Source organism: Mercenaria mercenaria, chromosome 8 (genome assembly GCF_021730395.1).
Source record: "Mercenaria mercenaria strain notata chromosome 8, MADL_Memer_1, whole genome shotgun sequence".
In the NCBI taxonomy this organism is placed as follows: Eukaryota; Metazoa; Mollusca; class Bivalvia; order Venerida; family Veneridae; genus Mercenaria; species Mercenaria mercenaria.
In genome coordinates, this window is record NC_069368.1 from 10,282,307 (window position 1) to 10,307,533 (window position 25,227).

At 35.6% G+C, this 25,227-nt stretch overlaps 2 protein-coding genes and 1 long non-coding RNA gene across 4 annotated transcripts in view; 2 read left to right on the forward strand and 1 right to left on the reverse strand.

The window, feature by feature from the left end:
- Nucleotides 1-4,641, reverse strand: part of LOC128558945 (uncharacterized) — a 35,076-nt gene extending 30,435 nt beyond the window's left edge. The window contains exon 1 of the long non-coding RNA XR_008371974.1: nt 4,520-4,641. This is a non-coding gene — a long non-coding RNA (uncharacterized LOC128558945). The remainder of the gene's footprint in view (nt 1-4,519) is intronic.
- Nucleotides 4,642-4,651: 10 nt separating this feature from the next.
- LOC123523073 (protein PIF-like) lies at nt 4,652-9,868 on the forward strand. 2 transcript variants are annotated; one of them, XM_053549356.1, is made up of 4 exons: nt 4,652-4,822; nt 7,891-8,331; nt 8,491-9,331; nt 9,765-9,868. In XM_053549356.1, the coding sequence occupies exons 1-4, from the start codon at nt 4,768-4,770 to the stop codon at nt 9,796-9,798; spliced, it is 1,371 nt and encodes a 456-aa protein (XP_053405331.1). In that variant the 5' UTR covers nt 4,652-4,767; the 3' UTR covers nt 9,799-9,868. The 2 variants fall into 2 exon arrangements, with proteins under 2 accessions (XP_053405331.1, XP_045156619.2); XM_045300684.2 differs by having other exon boundaries at nt 7,891-9,331.
- A 2,729-nt stretch (nt 9,869-12,597) lies between these two features.
- Nucleotides 12,598-23,883, forward strand: LOC123523072 (U6 snRNA-associated Sm-like protein LSm6). Its single transcript, XM_053549365.1, has 4 exons — nt 12,598-12,731; nt 19,860-19,950; nt 21,357-21,470; nt 22,762-23,883. Exons 2-4 carry the CDS (start codon nt 19,860-19,862, stop codon nt 22,794-22,796), a joined length of 240 nt encoding a protein of 79 aa, XP_053405340.1. The 5' UTR covers nt 12,598-12,731; the 3' UTR covers nt 22,797-23,883.
- The last annotated feature ends 1,344 nt before the right edge of the window (nt 23,884-25,227 follow it).

The following is a 25,227-nucleotide window of genomic DNA, read 5'->3' on the forward strand; positions in this document are numbered from 1 at the left end:
ATAAGCGACCAATAGCAACGTCACTGGGTGTCACCACAGTATTGAAGTTCTTGCGGGTCGTTGTATCCTTAAAATTGTGAAGTTTCCAATTTGAAGCCACCCCTATTTTTTTAACTGCTAGCATTTCAAATTAATCTATTGACATTGTGTAAATTTTGTGTAACTTCTGAAATAAGAATGTCAAGATTGTTGTAAGAATGTATATATTTATCTAGTCAGAAACACTGTGACTATGTTAAGAATTTTGATACCCCAACACTTGTTTACAAAGATGGTAAAAATACAAAACGTATCCTCTTGCAAGAGATCTATTTTTTCGATATTCCCAGCAAAAATCTATGCTAAAGTAGGCCTACGTCAGAAGTAGAAAAATACAGCATATGGTGCACAGTGACAGTCATAATACGCATACGGTGCACTATGGGTTTTTAACATACAGCCAGTTAATCGCCACAAAAATACAGATATATGTTTCAATCAATATAGTATATGAGATAGTTTATATGCACATTACTCTTTCTTTCGGTCATTATCATTCTGCATCTTTTTGCATGAACCCTGTCACGTTGAAATATAATTCGATTTACCTCACGGTGAAATTAAATGTGTAGACACATATTGAATTATACACGTTAAATGGAAGATGAAAGACTCTCAACAAATATTACTGTGCAAACAACAACACACGTTACTGAAAATGGTAAACTTTATTATCAAATTATGTTTCGTAGAATTCTATTTTACTTTAAGTCATTTGTAAACTTGAAAATCGCTCACTGTTATAATGTACTGTATATAATACCAGGAAAACGTGGAAGCCAGCCTCAGTAACTCATATAATTTTAAATCACACTAATTTAGTAAAGGACACTAGAAATATACACAGTTAATCAATATACCTACTAACCCTTAAAAGCTTCTCAACCAAGGTACTCAGTCTTCAGTTTTGAACATGTGCACATATGAGTCTGCCTAGAATGTCTGGCAGATTGTAAATCAGCAGAGCTATGAACCAAAAGTATCTCAAGACTTAACAATGTATATATCAATCTGGTAAAAAAAACTGTGACTATGTTAAGGATTTTGATTCCCCAACACTTGTTTACAAAGATGGTAAAAATACAAAACGTAACCTGCTAGTGCTTGCAAGAAGTCTATTTTTTTCAATATTCCCAGCAAAAAAAATCTATGCTAATTAACGTAGGCCTACACCAGAAGTAGATAAATACAGCATATAATGCACAATGACGGCCATAATACGCATACGGTGTGGGGAATCACACATGATCAAAATAATCTCTAAGCAAAAATTCCTACCCTGATAAAATATGAACATATAAACATAGCCTAACATACGGGTAACGAAAGTTTATGTAGATTTCAATGATAGATTTCTGGTAATTACGAACACTTACGAAAATAAGAAGTCGCATTTCATTGAAGTGTTAAAAATAATCAGAAGATGAGTGTCACTGAAATCTATGTAGTTTTAGAATAAATCTATGTTGCCATAAGACAGGCTATATCTAAAAATTAGAGCAAAACTTGCTTCAATATTACCGCATATTATTCGTAAATATATTTGATTTAGAAGTTATTTTGATGATGATAGTACAAGACGCCACTTCAGAATTCCACCTAGGTGCAATATCTCACAAATGTGTGATGATATTTTATGACTTTTTTCTGTGCTTTATCGTCTTACGTACTACTCTTTCCGCACCAAACAAAAATATGTTTGACTTAGTTCAGCCCCGCATAAACGTAGAAATTCTTTCCACCAGTATGTTTTATGGCGACCTCGTTTTAAACGTTGTATATTGGATTTATATAACTTCATGTTGTCATTTATATGAACTGAGTGAAATAAATAAAGTTGAAAGAAAATGTGTTATTTTGTATTAATAAATAGAGGTACGATTTGGAGAAATATCCGTTTTCTGGTATAGCGGGGTTCTGGTTTACAGTTGTATTTTTTTTTCTAATGAAATAAGGATGAAGCCCAAATTTTAGGACTGCGAAATTCGATCAGTTTACATGCGTATCTTGTATAAAGGGTGTTCCGGTTAATAGAGGTTTTATTGTACATGTACAATAACGCAGTGTAAACCGGAAGTAATGGGGAACTCATAGCACAAAAAGTTTAAAAGTCATACTTTTTGTTTTAAAACTGTGAGCGCCTTGAATGCCTGAAATTGCAAATTTTAACAATGATGCTGATAAAATGTGCATTTGATGCCAATTCATCTGAAATTATGTTAATTCTGAACTTGTGACATACACGTACCAAAACCAGTTGTTACTTATTTTTGTAGTTTTCTCGAAAAATAAAAAAGTACTACTAAAAACGTAAGAAGTGATCCAAAGCTGTTGATATGGACATCAGATCGTAATAATTCGTAGAAAGCATAACGAATTTTCTGTAGTAAAAATGTTGACCAAAACAAAAATTTCAAGCTTTATGCAAGAGAGATAAACCATACAGACACATAACAAGATATCTTTTTGGTTATTCCCCTTAGGCAGTGTCGCTGCCTTAATAACTAGATATATTCTATAATTGCTTTGAGGAAATCATTAAACTTTTAAAAGTAATGTTAAGAAACTAATAAAACCTCATAAATTCGTCATTCAATATTCAGCTGTCAATATCATATAGAAAGTAGCTAGATGGGTCTGCAGTGAGTGACAATATGTGTAACGGCTGGCAGTGACATACACAAAAAATGACGAAGCTGATCGTAGAAACATCATTTACCTGCTGGCAGTAACATCTATACTAATTTTGGTGACACAATTTCAGTTACATCATCTAACTGGTATTACAGCTTTATTAACTGCTGTAACTGATGGCAGTAGTGACAGTTAAATGGTGGAAGCACACGTGGCAGTAATGTACCTAGGATACAGTATGTGTCCATTGGCCATATGCACTTACATTTATTACAATTATAATGTTTTCTTAGGAAAAAAATGACAAAAGCCATTTTGAAAAAAATTTTGCTCCTGTGACAATGAGCCATTTACAAGGTAGATATGAACAGTTTCACACGTGCATTGCTAGCAGGTCCGTAATTTTTTTTTTCAAACAATATTTCCTTATCAATGATTGGCCGCCTTTTCGGCAAGAGATTAATCTTTCAGAAAAACCTTACTTCAAAACCTAGTTCCAAACCGTTTACGCATCACGAGCGAGCAACGGCGTACAAAACGATAATGATTTCTCCACCCGAAAAAATCCCACACATTTTTCGCACCAAAGTCTCCCCCCTAAAACACATCAAGTACTCCGTCCCAGTTAAAAATAACGTTACAACGGTCAGAATTGGCCAAATGCAAACTAACAAGACCGAACATCAGGTTTAACTCTTCGTAATTACTTACAAATTTGCAATTTAACTTTTCGCTTTCGAAAATTACCTTCGCCTGCCATGATTACCGTGACAAAACGGTGGTTGTAAAGAAACGTTTTCATTGGCGGAGACAGTTTACGTATTTCAAACGTAGCGATAAAATCCAAAGAGTACCCGAATATAAACAAGCAGCGATGGCTCACGAAGACTATTTACCAAATTCAAATAAATAACAACTGGTAAGTAATAAAGTAGAATTGAACCTTATTTTTAGTCTTTTTAGTTTACATTTAGCATATTCTGACTGCTTGTAGCGCAACTTTTAACTGACAAGGTGTACTTGATTTGTTTTAGGGGGGAGACTTCGGTGCGAAAAATGTGTGGGATTTTTTCGGATGGAGAAATCACTATCGTTTTGTACGCCGTTGCTCGCTCGTGATGCGTAAACGGTTTGGAACTGGGTTTTGAAGTAAGGTTTTTCTGAAAGATTAATCTCTTGCCGAAAAGGCGGCCAATCATTGATAAGGAAATGTTGTTTTGAAAAAAAAATTACGGACCTGCTAGCAATGCACGTGTGAAACTGTTCATATCTACCTTGTAGATGACTCATTGTCACAGGGACAAAAATTTTTTCAAAATGGCTTTTTGTCAATTTTTTCCTGAGAAAACATTATAATTGTAATAAATGTAAGTGCATATGGCCCATGGACCCATACTGTATCCTAGGTACGTTACTGCCACCTGTGGGTGGAAGTGCACACAATCAATCGCGGTAGTTAACTGCAGTAACTGTTGGCAGTAGCAGCAGTTATCTGCCACTACTTCTGCTACTCCTGTACAGCCAACTTAACATCAATCAAATTTATTGGAAATGTTATTTTTGTTTGTCTCCCCTGTTTAGTTTTACTCGTCAACCATAACGGAAAAACAAAATTTCCAATTAATTCCCGGTATGAAACTCTCCGCCAGCAACAGTGGGCTGTCCAACCTGACCTTCTCAGGGGACACTGTCCCAGCTACAAAGTAGCTCTAAACGAGGAACTTGAGCTATGTCGGCGGGGCTCCGCACCCTAGTACCGCCACGGAAGTCGAACTGGGCAACACTTTTACACATTTTTCTATCTTTTACTTAGCACCATACACACTTGGACCGTTCTACTTCTTACTTTTTTCTGTCAGTTTCTCTACACATTTTCTTATTCTTGTGCACCGTCATAGAATTGTCAAGTCTGACACTATGATGTAACAATGTATGTAGATGTAGAAACCTTTAGTCTTCCTACGTCAACGTCATGGTGACGTACAACATCACGGTGACGTACAACGTCAGGAACGTCATCGTTTTAGACGTCAGAGTCATAGTTACCTGAAAAGCGTGAAAACAGTCAGGAGGAATTTTGATAAATTAATTAAAATGGAAACAAGAGATCAGTGGTACAAGCCAAATTTATTATACAACATCCATTACAGTAAGTGAAGTTGTATTTTATCTACGAAATTATTTTTTATATTACAGCTTAAATGAGTAATGATGATAACAGAATAATTAAATGTAATGGCATTCCCTCTATTTACGGAATGAACAAAATAAAAAAGCTAAAATATTTGGAGTAAGTAAGCTTTCAGAACACTCCTAGGGGAGGGTCTATAACCGGATAATGCCTGAAGATAACAACATTATTTTCATTATTATTATTTTCATCATCATCATCCTCATCATCATCATCATCATCATTATTATTATTATTATTATGATCATCATCATCATCATCATCAATTAAAGTATTAAAGTTAGTATTAGAATAAAATAGCACATATAGATACACGTACACATCAACTGATGAGCTCAGTTTTCCAAAAATATATCTGTCTAACTTAAAAGTTTATCCATTAAGATTTGGGAGAAAAATGCTAGTTTTAAAACCAAAAGAGCTGTCTGCTTAACATTATTATACACGTAGAGCTATACAAGTTTAATGGAATGAGATATCACTTTTTAAATGAAGAGATAGTTCTTATTATTAATGCTTAGAAGGATAGACTTGTACGCGAATGGGGACGATTTTTTTCTGCCCTCCCTTTCGAAAAAATACCGCTAACATTTAACGTTCTCAAGCTATTTAATAATAATAATAATAATAATGATGATGATGATAAATAATAACGATGATGATAATAATAATAATAATAATAATAATTCTTTATTTAATGAAGGTACCATACAAAGTGTACATAACATGAAAATGAAACGTATACTTATTTTCAGTATGGCCTTCAGTTAACAATTCACATACATTTGTACATGTATACAAACATTTACAATTTCACAAATCGTATAAAAAAATCAATAATCAATGTATTTAAAAAAAAAAGCTTCCCATTTATTCATCCGACAGACACTCACATATATGATAATTAAAGAGAGAAAAAACAGCAACAAAAATGTAAACGGCATCATTATATGTAAAAGCGGGAAGAACGTATTTAAGCACTGAACTGTAACATGAACAGAATTAATGTTGTTTGAAATTATTTTTGTAATGTCCTCGATTCCTTAATTTCAGCAGGTATTTCATTCCAATTTTTTAACGCTGAAGTACGAGAACGAATTTCAAGTAAAGAGTCAGCACTTTTGCCTACAGGGCTGCCTTAAAGTTATATGAGAGAGCTCTCTTTTTCTGTAAATGCTAGCTTTCAAACATAAAGAGATACCACTTTAACGCAAAGAAATATCTTCCAAACGGCCTTACAGAGAGCTCTTATAACTATAGTGATAACTGTTTAAATATATAACACTATCTCTTGACATAAAAATGATAATTATCACTTTATCTTTAACTGACAGCTTTTAAACTAAAAGATATATATCTATATATTAGATAGTCCCTGTATAGTCACTGAATAAATACTAAAACGACCCGCCATAGATGCTAAGTGGTGGTCAACTGTTCGTACGACAATTAATTTTATAAAAAGAACCTTTGTCACCTTGCAGCTTCTGTAAAACTACAAAATATGACTACGATTTTAATTATATATTCTTTCGGACTTAAGGTTAATAAAATCTTAATAATTAATATCCCTCTTTGTTATTTGTTTTGTATAACTGTAAAATATATCTGGTAAGAAAAGTTGTTTCTTTTATGTGCAAGATCACGTGAACGCCATATCTACATTTTCACTTCCGAGTTTATCATAATTTGAAACGGTATTTTTCATTAAAAGTTAAAGTGCAAAGTAAATACATCTGCCTTTACACCAATATATATGGTACCCAACCTGTATAGACTTTAACAAAGGTCAAAACATGACATGATATCTGCATATACCTACATAGGCCCTAATCCTTCTTGAACTACCCTAGCATTGAGAGCTAGGCTACTCCAAATTTCAAACTGAAACAGGTCATATACCTATATATTCCTGTATTGAATTATACGGTATATGTTCCAGTCCTAGGGGTGCGAGGCCGAAACCCCGCGAGATCAGGTCATCATAGTAAAATATTCTAAGTTCGTGCACTATCCGGTCACGTTTTGCGGCATGCGTTTTGTGGCATCCCCTTAAGCTCTTGAACTACCCAGGTACCCGATCTTGTTCTCAAATGGTAGTCGGAACCTGTAACTATATGTTTTTAAGTATGGTTATGCTTCCTAACCATCTGGGCTCGAACTGGGTAGAAAACCTTCCAAACTTAAATATCATTAAAATAGCCATGTTTTAAGTGCGTTCATTACCTTATCAATAATGTTATCACCTGTGGAGCTCCAATGCTACCAAAGAGCTACCCAGCGGATACTTGCTCTTGCCAGGACCTACACTTACACAGCCATAAATGGTAGTTACTAAGACTCTGAGTTATGTAACTCGATATTTCGAGTTAGTGAGCCAAAAATTGAAATAGTTAAACTTTTGAGTCAATATCAGTAGTCGAAATTTTGAGTTGTAAAGTCCAAATTATGAGTTGCATTAGTCGAAATGTCGAGGTACTATGTCGAAATTTTGAGTTATATATCGAGTTGTCATCTCGAAATTTCGAATAAGTACGTCGAAATTTTATGTAAATATATAACACTTACCTAGCACTAATTTTTTGACGTAATAATTTTATACAAAAGTCCTCTTTAGAGAATAAACACTTCTGAAGTTCCAACAGAAATGGAAAATCCAGACATGGTTCGTTGATCAGTATAGACCTGGTATAAAACTAAATTTGGAGGCCATTCGTAAACTCCTGCATCTGATATATTATGTCTACACACTATTTCAAATAGGTAAAAGATATGTTTCGATTCTGAGACTTAATTGACTTTAAACTCAGTTTTTTATCGGTAAATAATTTTAGACGAGTCTCGAAGTATCCATCTGATTGTCTGTTTCGGAGTACAAATTTACAATTGGACACTGGTAAGGTATCTTAGACTGGTATCAAAACCTTAGAGCATAGTTAATAACCTGGACTATAATCTGGATGTTCAACTTGTTTACGGTCAATATAAATGTGTTGTATGTACATAACTATGTCTATCGATTTCAGGACCACCTAAAAACCCAGAACCACTTGAAAAGTCGGATCAACCCAAAAGACCAAGTCAACCCAAGATGGTTGTAGATACAATCCGTTTCAATCCTAGCATTTGTACATGCGGAGAACATGGATGCCAGCCCCACTACAGGATGGAGAGGAGAGTTCAATGGATAAATGAAGAAGTTAACACTGGCTCAGAAGAACAGAATGGCGTAGAAAAAAAGAATGAAAGCGAAGGTAAATGCGATGACAAAAATTGTGGTAACGAAGGCGATGGTATATGTAATGGCAGAGCTGATGATGACGAAGGCGACGGCAGATATAATGTCAGAGTTAATGGTGACGAAGGCGACGGTAGATGTGACGGCAAAGTTGGTGGTAACAAAGGCGATGGTAGATATGACGGCCGAGTTGATGATGATGGAGGCGATGGTAGAGTTGATGGCAAATGTGATGGTGACGAAGGCGATGGTAGATGTGATGGTAGAGTGGATGGTGACGAAGGTGATGGTAAAAGTGATGATGATAGATTTTACGGCAGAGTTGGTGGTAAAGAAGGCGATGGCAGATATAACGGCAGAGTTGATGATGACGGAGGTGATGGTAGAGTTGATGATCACGGTGACGAAGACGATGGTAAAAGTGATGGCAGAGTTTATGGTGACGAGGGCGATGGTAGATATGACGGCCGAGTTGATGATGATCGAGGCGATGGTAGAGTTGATGGCAAATGTGATGGTGTCGAAGGCGATGGTAAATGTGATGGTAGAGTGGATGGTGACGAAGGCGATAGAAAATATGGTGGCAGAGTTGATGGTGACGAAGGCGATGGTAAAAGTGATGGTAGAGTGGATGGTGACGACGATGATGGTAGATGTGGCGGCAGATTTGGTGGTAAAGAATGCGATGGTAGATATGACGGCAGAGTTGGTGATGACGGAGGCGATGGTAGAGCTGATGACAAAGTTGATGGTGACGAAAGCGATGGTAAATGTGATGGTAAGGCTGATAATGACGAAAATTATGGTAAAAGTGATAGTAAAGCGGATGGTGACAAAGGCGATGGTATATGTGATGGCAGAGTCGATGGTTACGACAACGACCGTAGATGTGATGGCAAAGTTGATAAGAACAAAAGCAAAGGAAGATGTGATTGCAGAGTTAATAGCGGTGATTGCGATAGTAGGATTGATGTTGACGATCATGATAGATTTGGTGGATACGTTGGTGGACGAGAAGACGTATGCAGCTACGATGGCGGACTTCATGCTGGTGAAGCTGATGGCAGATCTGTTGACATGGGTGATTCTGAAAGCTGTGACGATAATAACGGTGCAAGGTCCGATATCCATATGTCTGGTACCAATATTCTTTGGAAAGAAGATACAGAAGAAATCGCACCAGCGTTCGGAATAATGTCTATCTATTGCAACAGTGAACTACAAAGTTGGTAAGTGATTAAAATAGTAGTGATAGTATACCATGGTTGCATAGAAAGGGCATGGTTTTCTTCCATTTCATTTGCACGCGCTTCAGAATACTTGCGCATTCGTTAAACTTTGTGCAATCACGCAGGAGCGTAACATGCGAAGGCCGTGGCTTTCGCGTCGACGCAATGAAATTCGGAAGAAACTATTTCTCCTACGTCCTTTCTATGGTACTATTGTAAAACACCATTATTTATTGTCATTAACGTCTCGTATGAAAGTGGTTTATTTGGCATAGGGTGACATTTTTATTCTTTTCCTAGTATCTTTTTTATAAATCAGATTGAAGTTTTAAAAAAAAAGTTGGATGTCGGAATTCCACGGTAATTATTTTTATTATAATAACTTATGTATTGTAGGTTCATTACCTAGTATCTGTAAAACTATATTTTTCAGGGGAAGAGATCAAGGCGAGGCTGACTGGGGATAAGAGTTTGTATTCAGCCAGCTTTGTGATTTTTTTTTTATCTTTTGCAATAAAATCAAATTTTATCCTTCAACGTTTTTATTTGTATTTGTTTCAGTACTTTATGACACCTTGTTTACCAAAATAATTCTCATAAGAGAAGTACATGTAACTGAATATCTGCATTTTCTAAATATGAAATATTGCTTTTTACTCAAGCGACACTATATGATATCAAAATATACGGAGCAATATTTGTAACTGCTTTGTTTACGCCAACTATTCACGAACAGAGTGAAACTCGAGTTCGCAAATACAGTGATGCGCGAATTCGCGAACAGTGTGGAATGCAAATTCGTGAGCTAAGTGACACGTGAATTTAAATGGTTATGAATATTAAGCAGAATTATTACCAGCATCGTGAATTTTAAATCAAATATGGCTGTTGTCTATCATGGCGAACTAAAAGTGAAGCGAAATTTGCCCTCTTTACGAGTCGAATTTCGTTGAGATTATCCGATATTTTTTATTTACTGTAACAGCTTCGTCGTTCTTTATTGAACTTATTAAGACCCAATCGTAAAACATCGTGTATGTCCGTAACCTCCGTACAATACACTACTGCGTAACATAAAGGCCGAGTTGATCAGAGTGCATCCCCGACTGTGACCCTTTGTGACGCCACTGGCCGGGTTTAGCACTAGTTATATTAAACATATAATAGGACTGTTCAGCGGCAAAAAGCGGTCTGAACATTTTGACGAGGGGGAAGCCCCCTCCCCCCGGTCCTAGTTCAACTGTAAAGAGACAAGTTTACATTGTATATGATGTACATATGCATGTTCCTAACATGGCTCAAATGATTGCCAGGTACATAGAAAAGAATGTCAAGTTATGTATATTCTGCGATAAACAACGATTGACACCAAGACAGATAAGAGAGCATTATGACATCAGTTAGGTAAAGGTAAATTTTATATTATTTAAAGTGTCTTGCCCAAGGCCACATCGCAATGGGAGTAGCCAGGATACGAACCAGGGGCCTTCACCTCCGTAGGAAAGCGTCTTAGCCCTCTCGACCAATGCGTCCACCAAGTCATGATGTCAAATTGAATTGACACATGACCCCTGGTTTATTACTAGATCTACTCGGATAAAATGTACACCATATTTTTTATCAAAATATTTAAATGAGCATGAAAGAACGAAACTATCAAGGCCTTCTTGAGGTTTATCGTCTATTTTACCAATGTTCACTGTTAGTTAAGGAGCAGTCAGGAGACCATGCGCTGGAGATCTAGTCTGTGTCCTTTTAGCCTGTAATCATTTGTGTGACTAGATGTGCGCATAACATTAGTCAGCTCAACTCGCTGTCCTTCTTTTGGCAGCCTCTAGTTGATCCGTCTGGGTTTGTGGATATGAGAACTTGTTTTTGGAGCTAGAAACTGACTATGGTCTGGTAAGCTATAAACGTAAAGGGATGCTGATACTGCGAAGCAAGCCAAGAAAATCATTAGCTTCTCTTGAGTTAACCTATTGATGTGGACATCCCACGTACGATAGACCGTTTGATTCACTCACGCAAAGGTATTTTTCTGAGAATGCAGACTATATGATTGCATTATGCAGGAGGATAGAATGTCTCCTTCTTGTGACGTGGATAACTTGTCACTTGGACTGATTTTCCTTTTTGTAAATGTTTTACGGTTATATTGAAAGGGTCGTGAAAGGGGTAAATGACATGTTTACTGTCATCTGCAAACAGACGAACTTCAGTCTGTAATATTTTGAGAGAGGTATAAGTTATTCTGTGGACCAAGAGCAGTGGAAGTCCAGAAGAGACAGGCATGGGCTCTGGACTTACATCGTTTAAAATTACGGAATGCGGTTGGTTGTCAATGAAGCTCTTATACTGAATAGTATTACAACAAAGAGTTATAAACTTCTTTGATTACAACAAATACCATAGTTGTGCCTTTTGAACACGACTTTCTATTGAATCCGTCTATCAAATATTATCTGACCAGGTCAGTCTGCTATGCGTACTCTGATTTGGAAAGGTCTTGTATACATATAGTAAGTTGTTTAACACAGTATCTTCTTGGAAACCATGTTGGAGACAGTACATAATGCCATTGCAAGGTTTGTAAAGCTTTTTCCTAATTGCTGAAAATTCATGCTGCAGAATTAAAATGCCTATAACATATATAAGAGCTAGAATTGAATTACATCGAGTACCAGTAGAATTAAAGCTCTCTCTTCGATTCCTTAATATGATTTAATCTAAATTTGTTTGAAGTATTTATAAGCAGGCAAGTAAGGTTAATATACTTTTCAAAATATATTATTCCTTTAAGTTACTACCTTTGTCAACGTAAACAACTGAAGCACACGTTAATTAAGTTAATTGCATTCCCGTCTACATCTACATCTACATCTACATCTACATCTTTCACCCAACCGTCGATTTCCGACTATCACTGGGCGGCGCTGTCAGAGAAACAGTTGTTAAAGAAATGATATGTTACAATGTTAAAATAATAAAAGCTAAAAAAAACAGTATGCTACAGTTAAAATGGGGCAGAGGCAATAGAATTACATACTGACCACCGCCAGCCTCTCTCTAAAGATACTGAGACTGGGGCTAGATTTAACATAAGTTGGTATGGAGTTAAACAGTCCAACAATTTCTATTCCCGTCCAAAAAATTATTAGAGCCAGAGCTCTAGTTCATCCAGATTTTACAATCAAACTGAAAAAATCTATTACTTTCCAAGCATTTGTTGTTGCGTTGCTTGTTAACGCATCTTGCTGCAAACCGTTTACCGGGCTAAACATACGGCACGGTAAGGTACAGAACATAGACAGCTCAGAATAACAACAACAACAAAGGCAGCAAGTTTGCCAATTAAAATTCAATTTTCTTTCGTCTGCATATACTTCCAAACTAAACAAATGTAAGAAAATACTTGTCTTTCTTTATATATTCATTTTCGTCAAATAAGGGATTGTTTTAGTCCCTGACAAAAAGCTTAAACATGTTGCTAAATGACATAAATTTCGGACAAAACTTAGTCTAGCTAAGAATTTCAGCTTCAGAGATGCACATATTGACCATATCGACATTAAGGATCAATCCCGTTTTCCGGTATTTCCGTAAATAGAATCAGGGGGCTGGCGAGATTAACCGATTTAAAGACCGTGTACAATATTAGCGATTATTCTATACCTATTTTATCTATCCAATCACGAACGTTCATTTGCAACACGTGACCGTACAATATATTACGGTATTTGGATGCACGTGTGTACAAAAATCCTGTATTTTCTGTATTTGGACGCAGGCGTGTACAAAAAATCCTGTATTTTCTGTATTTGGACGGTTCAACAGTCCCATGTTAAACATACGATAAAGCCCGAAACGCGTGAAAATGTTCCGAATGTAAATCGGATGAAGTAGGCGCTCTGTGTACAGAGTTTGATTATGCGTCTTGAAATCTGGATTTAATCTGAGTTTGTTTTTGTTGTTTACAACTCACAAAAACGATTCATGGGATAACAATGCTATCTAATTTAGATATTAAAACGTTCGTTAATAATCAAAAACTTAAAAATACAGTAAAAAGGATCATCAGATGTTGGAATATTTGAAAAGTCGCTAAAAGAAGCCGTTCCGGACGAAACTTAGAAATTGGTATCAGCCCTGACTGTCTGAATAGCTACCTCAGCATTTTTTGTTTAACGGTTAAGAAACAAAATGGAGAAGATTATAAATGGCAGCGGACGGGCGGTCAGCATCCAAAACATGTCTGCTCTATAATTCAGTTTTCGTTGGCTCTTCACCAAACTTGCTGAGAATGTTTGTGGGCTTTACATCTCGGCCAATTTCGATAACCAGCCAAATTGTACCAGGCACATTGATTATAGTCCTTGAATTACTCGAAAAACGGGGAATTTAGCCTTGTCCGCTCTTTTAAGTCGAACAGTTTTCATCTGATCTTCACCAAACTTGCTGACAATTTTTGTCGGCATAATATCTCAGCCAAGTATTATTACCACCCAAATCGCCAAATGGCTGTTGTAGGGATGTTGCACCGTATACTTTTTTGTATGATGATACGCAAAAAAAACAACATTCAATGAATTACGTACGTTTATTACGTATGAAGTGAAATAAATATAGAATAAAAAGGTTATTTAAGGTCTAACATTGTTCTGTATATTTGCACTCATACCAAGCTGGTAAAAACTAGAAAAGGCAGGAATACAATATTCAGTGAAACATTTTTAACTTAAACTATTATTATAGTAAGATAAAATAGATATAGAATAAAAAGGTTAAAAAAGATGTTGACTCGTACCCAGTTGAGAAAACCATATTGAACTCGCCTAACGGCTCGTCCAATATGGTTTTCTCAGCTAGGTACTCGCGTCCAAATATATCACCGTATTGTACAGAACAATGTTAAATAACCTAATATTATTTTTGCCAGAAGATAAGGATTTAGGAAGGTTCTTACTTTCTCACAATGGAAATACTATTCTACGACCTTGGCAACATCTTTTTTGCAAAAATAATCTGTTTACCTTGAAAAATGCGAATAATTTCACACCTTCGGTATCGAGCCACGAAAGCGGCAGTGTAGAATAAAAGATAAAATTTCAAAAATAAAGTAAACTTTGAGGATATTTTTTGCTACGTCTTAATTACAACAATGTTTAATGATAATCTGCAATACTTTTTTATTCATTTTCTTTGTTTAAAACTTGAAAAAAGGATAATCTAAACACTACCGCCATGTAGCGTAATGGCCGATACCCCCCTCACCGTAAAACCGGGAACAGGCGTTTATTGGTGGTTAATACCGGAAAACAGGATTTTATCCATAATGTCGATATCGAGAATATATATGTTAGCTGTTGCAGATCTCTGAGATAAAACAAACCCGGTATTTAAACCTAACCAGAAATTGTGCCAGAAACCTGTCGCGCAATAATTTCCTCATGATGTGCAATTAGCAGTGTTTTCTTCCACTGTTTTGGAAAAGGAAGTAATCCATACCTCTAAACATGCCTGTTAGGGGTTTTCTAGGGGTACGGACCTCCTTTTTCTAGAGATTTAGGGTTATTAATATAAAAAATTTGGTTGAAAATGAAATGACAAGTAAGACTTAACCAGTCTTCACTTAAAACTTGGATCTAATTGGTTTACAGATACCAGCGTTCACCCGATTGTTTACCTTCTCTTTCATAAACCTAAATAACCGAGGAACTCCAAATGAATACACTGTTCTGTGCCGATAAGTTTGTTGTCAAATAAACTGTTGATTACAGCTAGATTAATGAATGAATCTATCCCGTAAATGAATTCAGTTTGAAATTTAGCAAAAAGAAATAAAAAAATAAATAATAATAATAAATAAATAAATTAGGCATAATAATATGCACTTATTTATTTTGTTATTTATCAAGATATTATGATAATCTGCATGGAACTGATTTAATAATTAAGTAAGCAAAAGAAACTGTTTGTGAAAAATCTCTTGTATCTCGTAACGGCTACAAAATGTGTGAAAAGCATAAATACACAAAGGCTTAATTATCAATTCAAAATAGCTTTTTTCCAAACAAATTTAACACAGGGTTGGCAAGTATTTCCCGTGAGCGGGAATTACCACAGGTATTTCCCGGTAATTCCCGTCCCGGGAAATGATCCAAATTTCACAAAAGCGGGAAATAGTGGGAAATACTCAATATTTGAAAATTTTTGGCATGAAAATTTACTTTTTAATATAAATTAATTCAATAAATTTGCAAACATTTTAGTCAGACCGATAAATTAGAAGTAAACAAATGTATGCTAGTTCAATACATGCATGGTCTGACTGGCTAGGAGTGGAACACTTAATTGGTCCATTACATTTTGCTGTATGTGCTCTTAAACGGTCACTCTTGCCACTTACAACTGTCTTATAGTCTTTTTAGAACCATCTTCAAAAACATAGTAAAAATCCCAAACTGGATCCTTTGGCTTGAACCTCTTCATGTTTACCCTTTCACTTACAAAATCTAACTGGTTATGTGATATAAGTGAGATACCATCAGACCACGATTAGTGACCATGATTAGAAATCAGCAGAGCTGAAGCTAGATTAAGCATTGTATTACCAGTCAGACAAATACAGCTTCAGGCTAATAGATTACCTATACATTGTACAGGTAACTGATTATGACAATTGAGGGGCCAACATAGTGTGAAAAGAGTATTAGTCCCAGTTATTGTGAAAAGGTGTTAATAATGTATAATTAGGCATCACAATGTGATGCTCTGATTCTCAATAGTAATAGGCACTTTTGGTAAACAAAAAAACAAAAAAAACAATTGAAATAAGAATTTAGGACTTGATTTTAGTACATTTAGTGCTTAAAAAGAATATTTATATTATTTGTTTTTAATTGAGAGAAATATTTCATGTTAACTGAATTACATTTGTTTAAGTCTCTGCTCATACAATGAGATGTTGACTTTTCCCCACTATTTCCCACTTTTTTCCCAGGAAATACCTGTATTTCCCACTATTTTCCTGTATTTCCCGCTGTCCTGGTAAAAACTAGTATTTCCCGCTTTTATGCCAACCCTGATTTAACATAATTGTATTTAATCTTTATATCTTTTTTTCTGCCAGTTTGAATCATCATCATTCATGATGTATTTGGTGTTCCTCGGTTATTTACATTCCGAAAGAAAATGAAATAAATCGGATGACTGCTGTTATTCTGTAAACCATTTAGTTCCAAGTTTTAGGTGAATTCTGATGAAGTGTTATTTGTTATTTCATTTTCAACAAAATTTGAAATGTAAATGACCCTTAATCTCTAGAAAAACGGAGGTCTGTACCCCTAGAAAACCCCTAACAGGCTTGTCTATGGGTACAGATCCGTACCCCTAGACACTTCCTTTGGAAAAGGTTGTGGCTTATGATAGCCTGGGGTCAGGCAATCAATATGAATACTGAGAACAGCATTTACAAAGAGGAGACTATATTTTATCTTTGAAAAAGGGAGGTGATTTCAAGTTTGCTTTTGTATTTTTCTCGTTTTAAATATAGGATTTTCCTTGACACACGTTTTTGTGCGTTTTAGCACACCATATTCCAAAATGACCCATAAAAAATTTTAACGCGTCACTGATGGCGCAAATGCACTCGAGACCAAATTTCAGGCGGTGAGAATTATCGTACCCAATCTAGTTAAGTAAGCACTGGTTCACGCATCAGTACGAATCAGTAACATGGACTGCGGCCAAAGATTAATTATCGGGTACACTTCACAGTCAATACACACTGTTAACAGGTCAATACTACATAATAGGTAGACTGCGTCCAAAGTTTATTACTCTGATACACCTCAAGATGACTTGATAAAATAAACCGTTCAACATAATGGTACAAAAACATGTTTCTGTCGTTTGCTGTTTGCACAAAAAAAGCGCTATGTGGTCCTTCACAGTCTCACATGCCAGAGGTTTGTCTCGGGGTACCATGTCGAACATCTTATGAATGAGAATGAGTTTTTCGTATGCTCGAGGATTGATGCTTGAAGTACGTAGTGCTTGAACAAACATGGCTGGCTTTTTGTTGGAAACATTAACCGTAAAACGAAGTCCCGGCTGTGTTAAGAGTATAAACTCTGAAGTGTCTGGCCGCTCGGGGTCCATTTATTTTCATTATTCATTAATTTCTCTTTCCTTCTTTCTAATTCGTTATTATGATAATAAAAATTAAGTGACCCCCTAAAATGGATATGACCCTCAAAGTCAAACATGAAGGGGTCATAATGACCCTCTTTCAAAATTTCCGAGGGAAAACCCTGTAAATACATTGTAAGTGACTGACAGGAAACAGAAGTATTTAAACTCTTTAATCCTGGGAAAAATACAATCGCAAATTCGATAAATAATAAATAGCAGTTTGCAGGGCTCCAGATAAGATGCGTATTAGCGTAAATTACGCTTTGAAATAATGCATATACGCATGTCTGATAATTTTTAAGCGTATAAAAACGTATATGAAATTACAGAATCGCATGCAATGACTTTTACAAGCGTAAACAAAACATGAATCCTCTGGATGCTTTTTGTAACAGAGGACGGTCAGCATTAATTCTCCCACATTGAACGTACACATGCATTGAATGGTACTCTAAAAACCTAAGTTAAACTATATCATTCAATCAGTCAAATAGTTGGGAATTAATATTGATGGCACTGTTGTGTATTTTAAAGTGGTGCCAATTTGGTTTAAACAATATTTTATTCATATATATTTACAACATGAAACGTTACATAGTTACAGCATGAAGGATTGAGTAGAAAGCCAAGCTTATTTGAAACTCTCTGCCAATTTAAAATATCAACTTCTGGTGCAGAGTAAACAACAAAAATGTCTCTAAGAATGTATAAGTGAACAAACACTCTACGCATTCTTTAAACTAATCAAAATAATCCCAAAAACATAGCTAGAGGTATATTCTATTGGATTCGGTAGCGAGTGTGAAGCCAAAGTAAGCCAAGGGAGAATTTAATTATTTATTTGGGTTTTACGGCGCACCAACACAGTATAGGTTATATGGCGCCAAACAGGACTACAAATTTTGGTTTCACATCTTATTTAGATCTACATCAAAATAAAAACATAAGGTATGGAATCAAAATTTGCATACCTGCTGGAATCACAGAGTTACAGCAAAACCAAGTGTTAAGACCCTATTACCTATTATCCTATCGACAAGGATGCCACTGGGGGCATCAAGCGTTTATTGAACGCAACTCCTTGTTTCACATTTACAAATTTTCAGGAGTAAAATTACTCCTGGTCAATTCGGATTTTACTATTTTACTCGTTCACAAAAAATATGATGAGTGAATACTCATAGCCCATAAAAATTATATGGAGCCCTGAATTTGTACGCTGTAATTGGAAGTTTTTATCAAATTCTTGTTTTTTCTCAAGACTGATGAATTAAAATAATAAATGTACTGTTTTCTTTGCTCATGAAAAAAAAATGCCGTTATATTATTACTGCTTATTACTATCTGTAATTTATCAAATTTGTGATCATGTTTTTCTCAGGATTAGATAATTCTTTTTTGTGTCATTTATGAAATCATCTCCAGTTTCGAAAGATAAATTATAGTATTGTCTAATACTGATTACCGGACCTCTAGACTCCGTGTCTAGAGATCCAGTTACCAGACCCCTAGCCACTGCCTTTGGAAAAGGGGCCCCAGGCCTTTACTAAAATGCATCATAAAGCGTCAAAATTGGGAATTATTAAAAAAGTCATATTTTTTACAAAAATGTTACATTTAAGAAAAAATGGCCAAAATTGCATTAAAATTAGCACACTGGTTGGGAACCAGTATCCAAACAGGACTAGTTCTGGACACATGCAATAACCACTTTAATTGAGCGACGCTGCGTTATTCATGCAGTTGTTTCGTCTGTATGATTTAAATGTTTGTTCTTCATGTCTACGACAACCCACCGAGTCACAAGAGTCTAGGTGCAGATGTTGAGGTTTGACACTGGTTAGGTAACCAAGTAGGGTTACACCATAACTCAATGCACACATCTATCAGAATATGAAAATAGCATCAGTTAAGTTATGGTAGCCAGAACTGAACTTCATCAAACAAATTTGACGTTTAGGACAGCATTATAATTTTTGGATTGTCACAGAGTTATGGTGACTAAAATATCAGAATTAAAAAACCAGCCATCACGATAAGCTGATTGAGTAAGGCTAGACAAAACTTAAATGAGTAAAAGCTTTGGTATAGGCTGTTTCCCCTGGCCAAAATACCTATAATAGTTTCCCTTGAAATTGTTATATTTTCCCCTGAAGGTTATATTTGCCCCATGATTGTAAAGAAAACGTTCTGTAATATGCATAGTGAATTTGTTTTAAAAATTATGTTTATGTATTAGATTGATATCTTTTTGGCATTTATAGGGCACTATTTTTCCACTACAGAAAGCCACAGGTTGTTTGGGGGAAAAAATCACTTGTTTTCTTCATTGCAGATGAGTAAGAAGCAGACGCCTAGTGAGTTTTTGAAGAAGATTATTGGCAGACCAGTGGTGGTTAAACTCAACTCTGGAGTGGATTACAGAGGTAAAATTACATGTTTTGTTTAAAACTACATTGCATACTGTAAACCTAGAAATGGTTTCGCGCTATTTAATTAAGTTAGCGAATTTCGCGGTCAGTGTGTTTCCACGAAATTTCATAGTCGCGAAACAACCAGCTGCCATGAAAACGCGAAAGTTTGTAGTTTTCATTGCTAGTCAGCTGCAAAGCTTCTCCCACATATATTTTGTAGTTTACAGTGGTTTATGACTACTAATTGTGTATTGTGGAACATGAACTTTGCTCATGATCATAAAGCATGGTCAATTGAAAATGCGTTGAGGATAAATGACCAGTTATTCGCCCAGTTTGTAAGCATCCTTAAGGTACCTGTAATTTTGCCTGCGACTGTTTATTAAGTTCTTTAGCTATTAAGTTTTCGCGTATTTCACATCTGATATATTCTGTGAAGCTTTTTAGCCCCTAAATTGCATCTTGTTTTAAAAATGCAAATATTGTTTTCGTGAACATTTCTAGGGTTACAGTAATTTAAATAGATGTTTTTGACATAAATTAGCAACATAAAAATGGTAAAAGTGACTTGGATTTTATGTTACCTTGGTCATTAAGGTTTGAAAGGACTTACTGTCTGTATGAACATATTTTAGTAAAATTTTGTCAGTTTTAACTAGAAAAAGTACATAGTAATATTGTTAGGTATAAACTGCACAAAAGAAATAGGCAAAAATAGATTGAATGGATGAAGCATCTAGGAGGCTTTTGAAATGATGCTCTGACTCTATAATCTATTGCTCATTTGCTATTTCTCAAAGTAGAATGTACATTTTATAACAATGTTTGGCTCAGTTTAAACGAGAATACTCGGATTATGTTTTCCAACTGATTGAGTAACAGGAGTATATCCGGGATTTTGGTAGGGTATAGCAGAGTTTTGGTCTGGGAACAAATTATTGCACCCTCGAAAAATGTTTTGCAAGTATACCTCAAATTCAGCAATCTGACATATATATTTTACATAGTTTGAACATGAATATTTGACACATTGTCAACTTTTAAATTTTTAGGCTGTTAACCTTTAGCCTGCTAACAGCAACTGTGATTCTGCCTTTACGTCCAGTGCAGACCAACATCAGCCTGCACTTCCGTGCAAGCTGATCACGGTCTGCACTGTTCGCTATTCAGTCAGTAAATTTTCAGTGAACACCTCTCAAATGATAAATGGTATTGCCCAAATTGAATGATGGACCAGTCCATTTTAGAAATTTAGCAGGCTAAAAGTCAAACAAATGCATGCTTGACAGATTTTATCCTCCCATCTTCAAAGTTCTTTGATAATATTTCTTCTAATATGATTATGAAAAAGGGAGTTATTGTAAAAGCCTTGAATTAAAAATGAAATATTGATAAATGAATTATAACATATATTTTAGGAGTGTTGGCCTGTTTAGATGGTTATATGAATATTGCACTGGAACAGACAGAGGAGTATGTAAATGGACAGTTGAAAAACAAATATGGAGATGCTTTTATTAGAGGCAATAATGGTATGTATAAAATGTTTTTTTTATAGTGGTCCACATTAGCCAGCATTTTTCATCAGAGGAAATAAAAAGTTTGTTTATGATGTTTTTATGCCCCCGCCATAAAATGCGGGGGGGGGGCATATAGTGTTACCCCTGTCCGTGTGTGTGTCTGTGTATTTGTTTGTTTGTTTGGGAAAGGGTGGTGTTCGTTTCAGGGACATAACTTTGACTTGCATGGTCCAATTTCAGAATATTTTGACACAAATAATAAGCATGGATAGTGTGCAAAACCATTTCACTAGCTCAAAGGTCAAGGTCATAGTCCTTGGTTGAACTGAGCCAATTTTCGCTACATATATACTGATAATGTGGTCTTAGTGTCCGGTCCATAACTTTGACATGCATGGTCCAGTTTCAAAATAACTTGGCACAATTGTTTTCCATCGTGAGACAGAGTGTCATGCACAAGAACCAGGTCCCTATGTCTAAGATCAAGGTCACACTTAGAGGTCAAAGGTCAAATTCAAGAATGACTTTTTGTCCGGAGCATTTCTTCTTCATGCATGGAGGGATTTTGATGTAACATGGCACAAATGTTCACCACCATGAGACGGAGTGTCATGCGCAAGAACCAGGTCCCTAGGTCTAAGGTCAAGGTCACACTTAGAGGCCAAAGGTCATATACAAGAATGACTTTGTCCTGAGCATTTCTTCTTCATGCATGGAGGGATTTTGATGTAACTTGGCTCAATTGTACACCATCATGAGACAGAATGTCATGCTCAAGAACCAGTTCCCTAGTTTAGAATTACTTCCCTTTGTTGTTACTATAAATAGCTTATATTGTAACTTTTTTATTACTGGGACTATGTATACTCTAGTTAGATTCTGCCCACAACAGGACTTGAACTTGCGACCTCCAGGATAGGAACCAGACTTACAACCCATACACCCTAGCACCTCCTTTAAGAATCATTGAATTTCCTCCATCATTAAAACTGAAATGTTACTGTTTTGGTGAGATTTTAAATGCAGCAAAGCAGACTTAGTCATTACAGTTGAATGCTTCAACTTACAGTAAAATCTGCTTTAGCAGCCATCTGTATTAAACAGCAGTCTGCCTACCAGTCGGCTAATTTCCCAGCTTGACTTTTTATACAAATTTCAACTGGTCTTAAGCATTCACCTACCTTAAAGCAGCCAGACTTTGACCTTCCCTTGGCAGGCTGCTTAATACATATTTGACTGTAGTAACAAGTCTGTGGTAATATAGTATTACATTAATTTTGTGTTATATCTGTTTCCTTTTCAGTACTGTACATATCTACGCAAAAGAGACGAGGATGATGAAAAGTTATTGAACAAGTGCTGTTGTACAGTTTATAAATCTGGGAGAGAATGAATCATATTTCTTCAAACTTACTAAAAAAGGAAATTAAACTTTAGGAAAACTAATTTGAAAAGGGAAAGACAAAAAAATTTGTGGCAAGATAGTGAGACAATTTTAGGTAAATAACCAGTCTTGTTTGTAAAAACTGTATTTAATACTAGAACCAGAAAAATTGGAAGGATATGAAAGAATAGTTATAAGAAAGTGTAATAATCTCATTTTAATACAATATTCCTACTGGTGTTCAGGATTCTGTAAAACATTGAAAGATGTTATTTCCTATTCAATGTGAAGAGATAGAAAAAATGAAGGAAGGATCATCCATATAAGGAAGAAAACATAAAGTACAGTTTAAACATATAGCTATGACTTGCTTTCTCACTGACCAGTTTTCACAGAATTTTATGTTGAAACATAAAAGTATACCACAAACTTTCTGTAATTTTTAGACAGATATCATTTGCATCATGAATTTTATAGAAAATAGCGAAGTACAAATATAGTCTTTGATGGTAGGTAAATGATTTTTAGTACATCTGTCTCTAAAATGCAAAATTGTCATGTCCTTTTAGATCATTTAGTCCAATCCCTGCATTTTATTATCAAACTAAAATCCTTGTACATGTATCCTGTTTATTCCAGTACTGTTTTACATTTCATTACGTCAAATGAACAAACTTGGTCAAACCAAGTTTGCTTCTTGTTTGCTTTTTTCTGTGCATTGCTTCAAAAGGATCTCCTGAACTAGGTTTGTAATTGTGTAATTATAGCTTGTTTTATACATGACATTGATTACACTAGAAACAGAAATTGAAATTTAAATATATTTTGAGATAGCCAGTGTTACCAAAGATGAAAAATGCTGCATGGTAATAAATATATTTAAATGCAGATATGTAAAATAGATAGTTTGAGGTTACAGTATATTTGTTAAAAGGATGACAGTAACTGATGGGATTTCTTGAGCAACAAACAAGCTTACACTCATCGTCTTGTATCATACCGTTTTCATATATAAAAATTGGTAAAAATGTGTAAAATATTTGCTGATTTATTCCATTTTATGTTCATTTTTGTTATCTGTATGGTAAGCTACTACTGTATGAAGTATGTGAAAAGCTATCCTACTTTTTGCCCCAGCATCTGTATCCATATAGACACATTGGGATCACTTCATCTCTGTTATTTTGCCCCACTTCAAATAAGTGGGAGTATATTGCTTTGCATCTGTTGAACACATCAGTCGGTAGGCCAGTTGGTCGGTCCATCTGTTGTTAAAGTGAACAGTTTCTGCTTGATAACTTGAGAACCACTTGACCCAGAATCTTCAAACTTGATAGCATGATTGAGCTCATGGAGTAGATGACCCCTTTAGTTTTTGGATTCAGTAGGTCAAAGTTCAAGGCCACAGGGGCCTGAACTGTGAAAACTGTTTCCACTAAAAAACTTGAGAACCACTTGACCCAGTATCTTCAAACTTGATAGCATGATCGGGCATATGAAGTTGATGACCCTCTATTGTTTTGAGGGTAAGCAGGTCAAAGATAAAGGCTAAAGTGATCACAGGACTGAAAATGAGACAACCTTTCATGGCGGGCGTCATATTTTACAAACAGCTTTTCGTCACCTTAACACAAGAAGCGGATAACTGCATTGACTTAAAGAAGGACTTGTTCACTTTTTGCACTAAGGTGACGTTTTGTTGTTTGATGGGTTTGCTTCAAACTTTGAATAGCTTTATATGTCTTGATAATATTTGCATACACCTGTTTTAATGTAACATTTCTTTGAGTTTGTGCCAGGTTTCTTGAAAACTGTAAGAGGAGATATGCAGTCAAAGCCTATAGTAGTATTGTGCAATGTATGAATTCGTTAGAATTTATGTTTTGACAATATGCCCAAAATCACTTCAGTGGCTGAGTGGGGAAGGAAACTGACTTCACATCACTTGCCCAACACCGTTTGAAACCCTGCTTGGGTGTAGAATTTTTTTTTGGTGAGGAAATGAACCAGTTATCTTTCAGAATGTGGGTGGTTCTACCCATGTGCTCATCTGAACCTGAAATAATGCTTGTAGGGGCATCTAAGGTCTTCCTCCACAAGCAAAAGCTGGAATGTCACCAATGATTGGATAGGTTGTGATGTTAAACCCAACAAAACAAACAAAATCACTTCACAGTGATATTGTTTTGCAAGTTTGGGGTGAATTTATCATATTATTTACTGCAAAATTTAAAATGCACATTAACTTTTAATGTTTCACTGTTATAGCCTAAGCTTTTGTTACCTTCTAAAGTAAACCCAGAGGGAGAAAATACCAAGGTCCCTACTAGGGCTCAAACCCTGGACTTCATGATCCGTAGGCGGACCTACTATCACTACACTTCT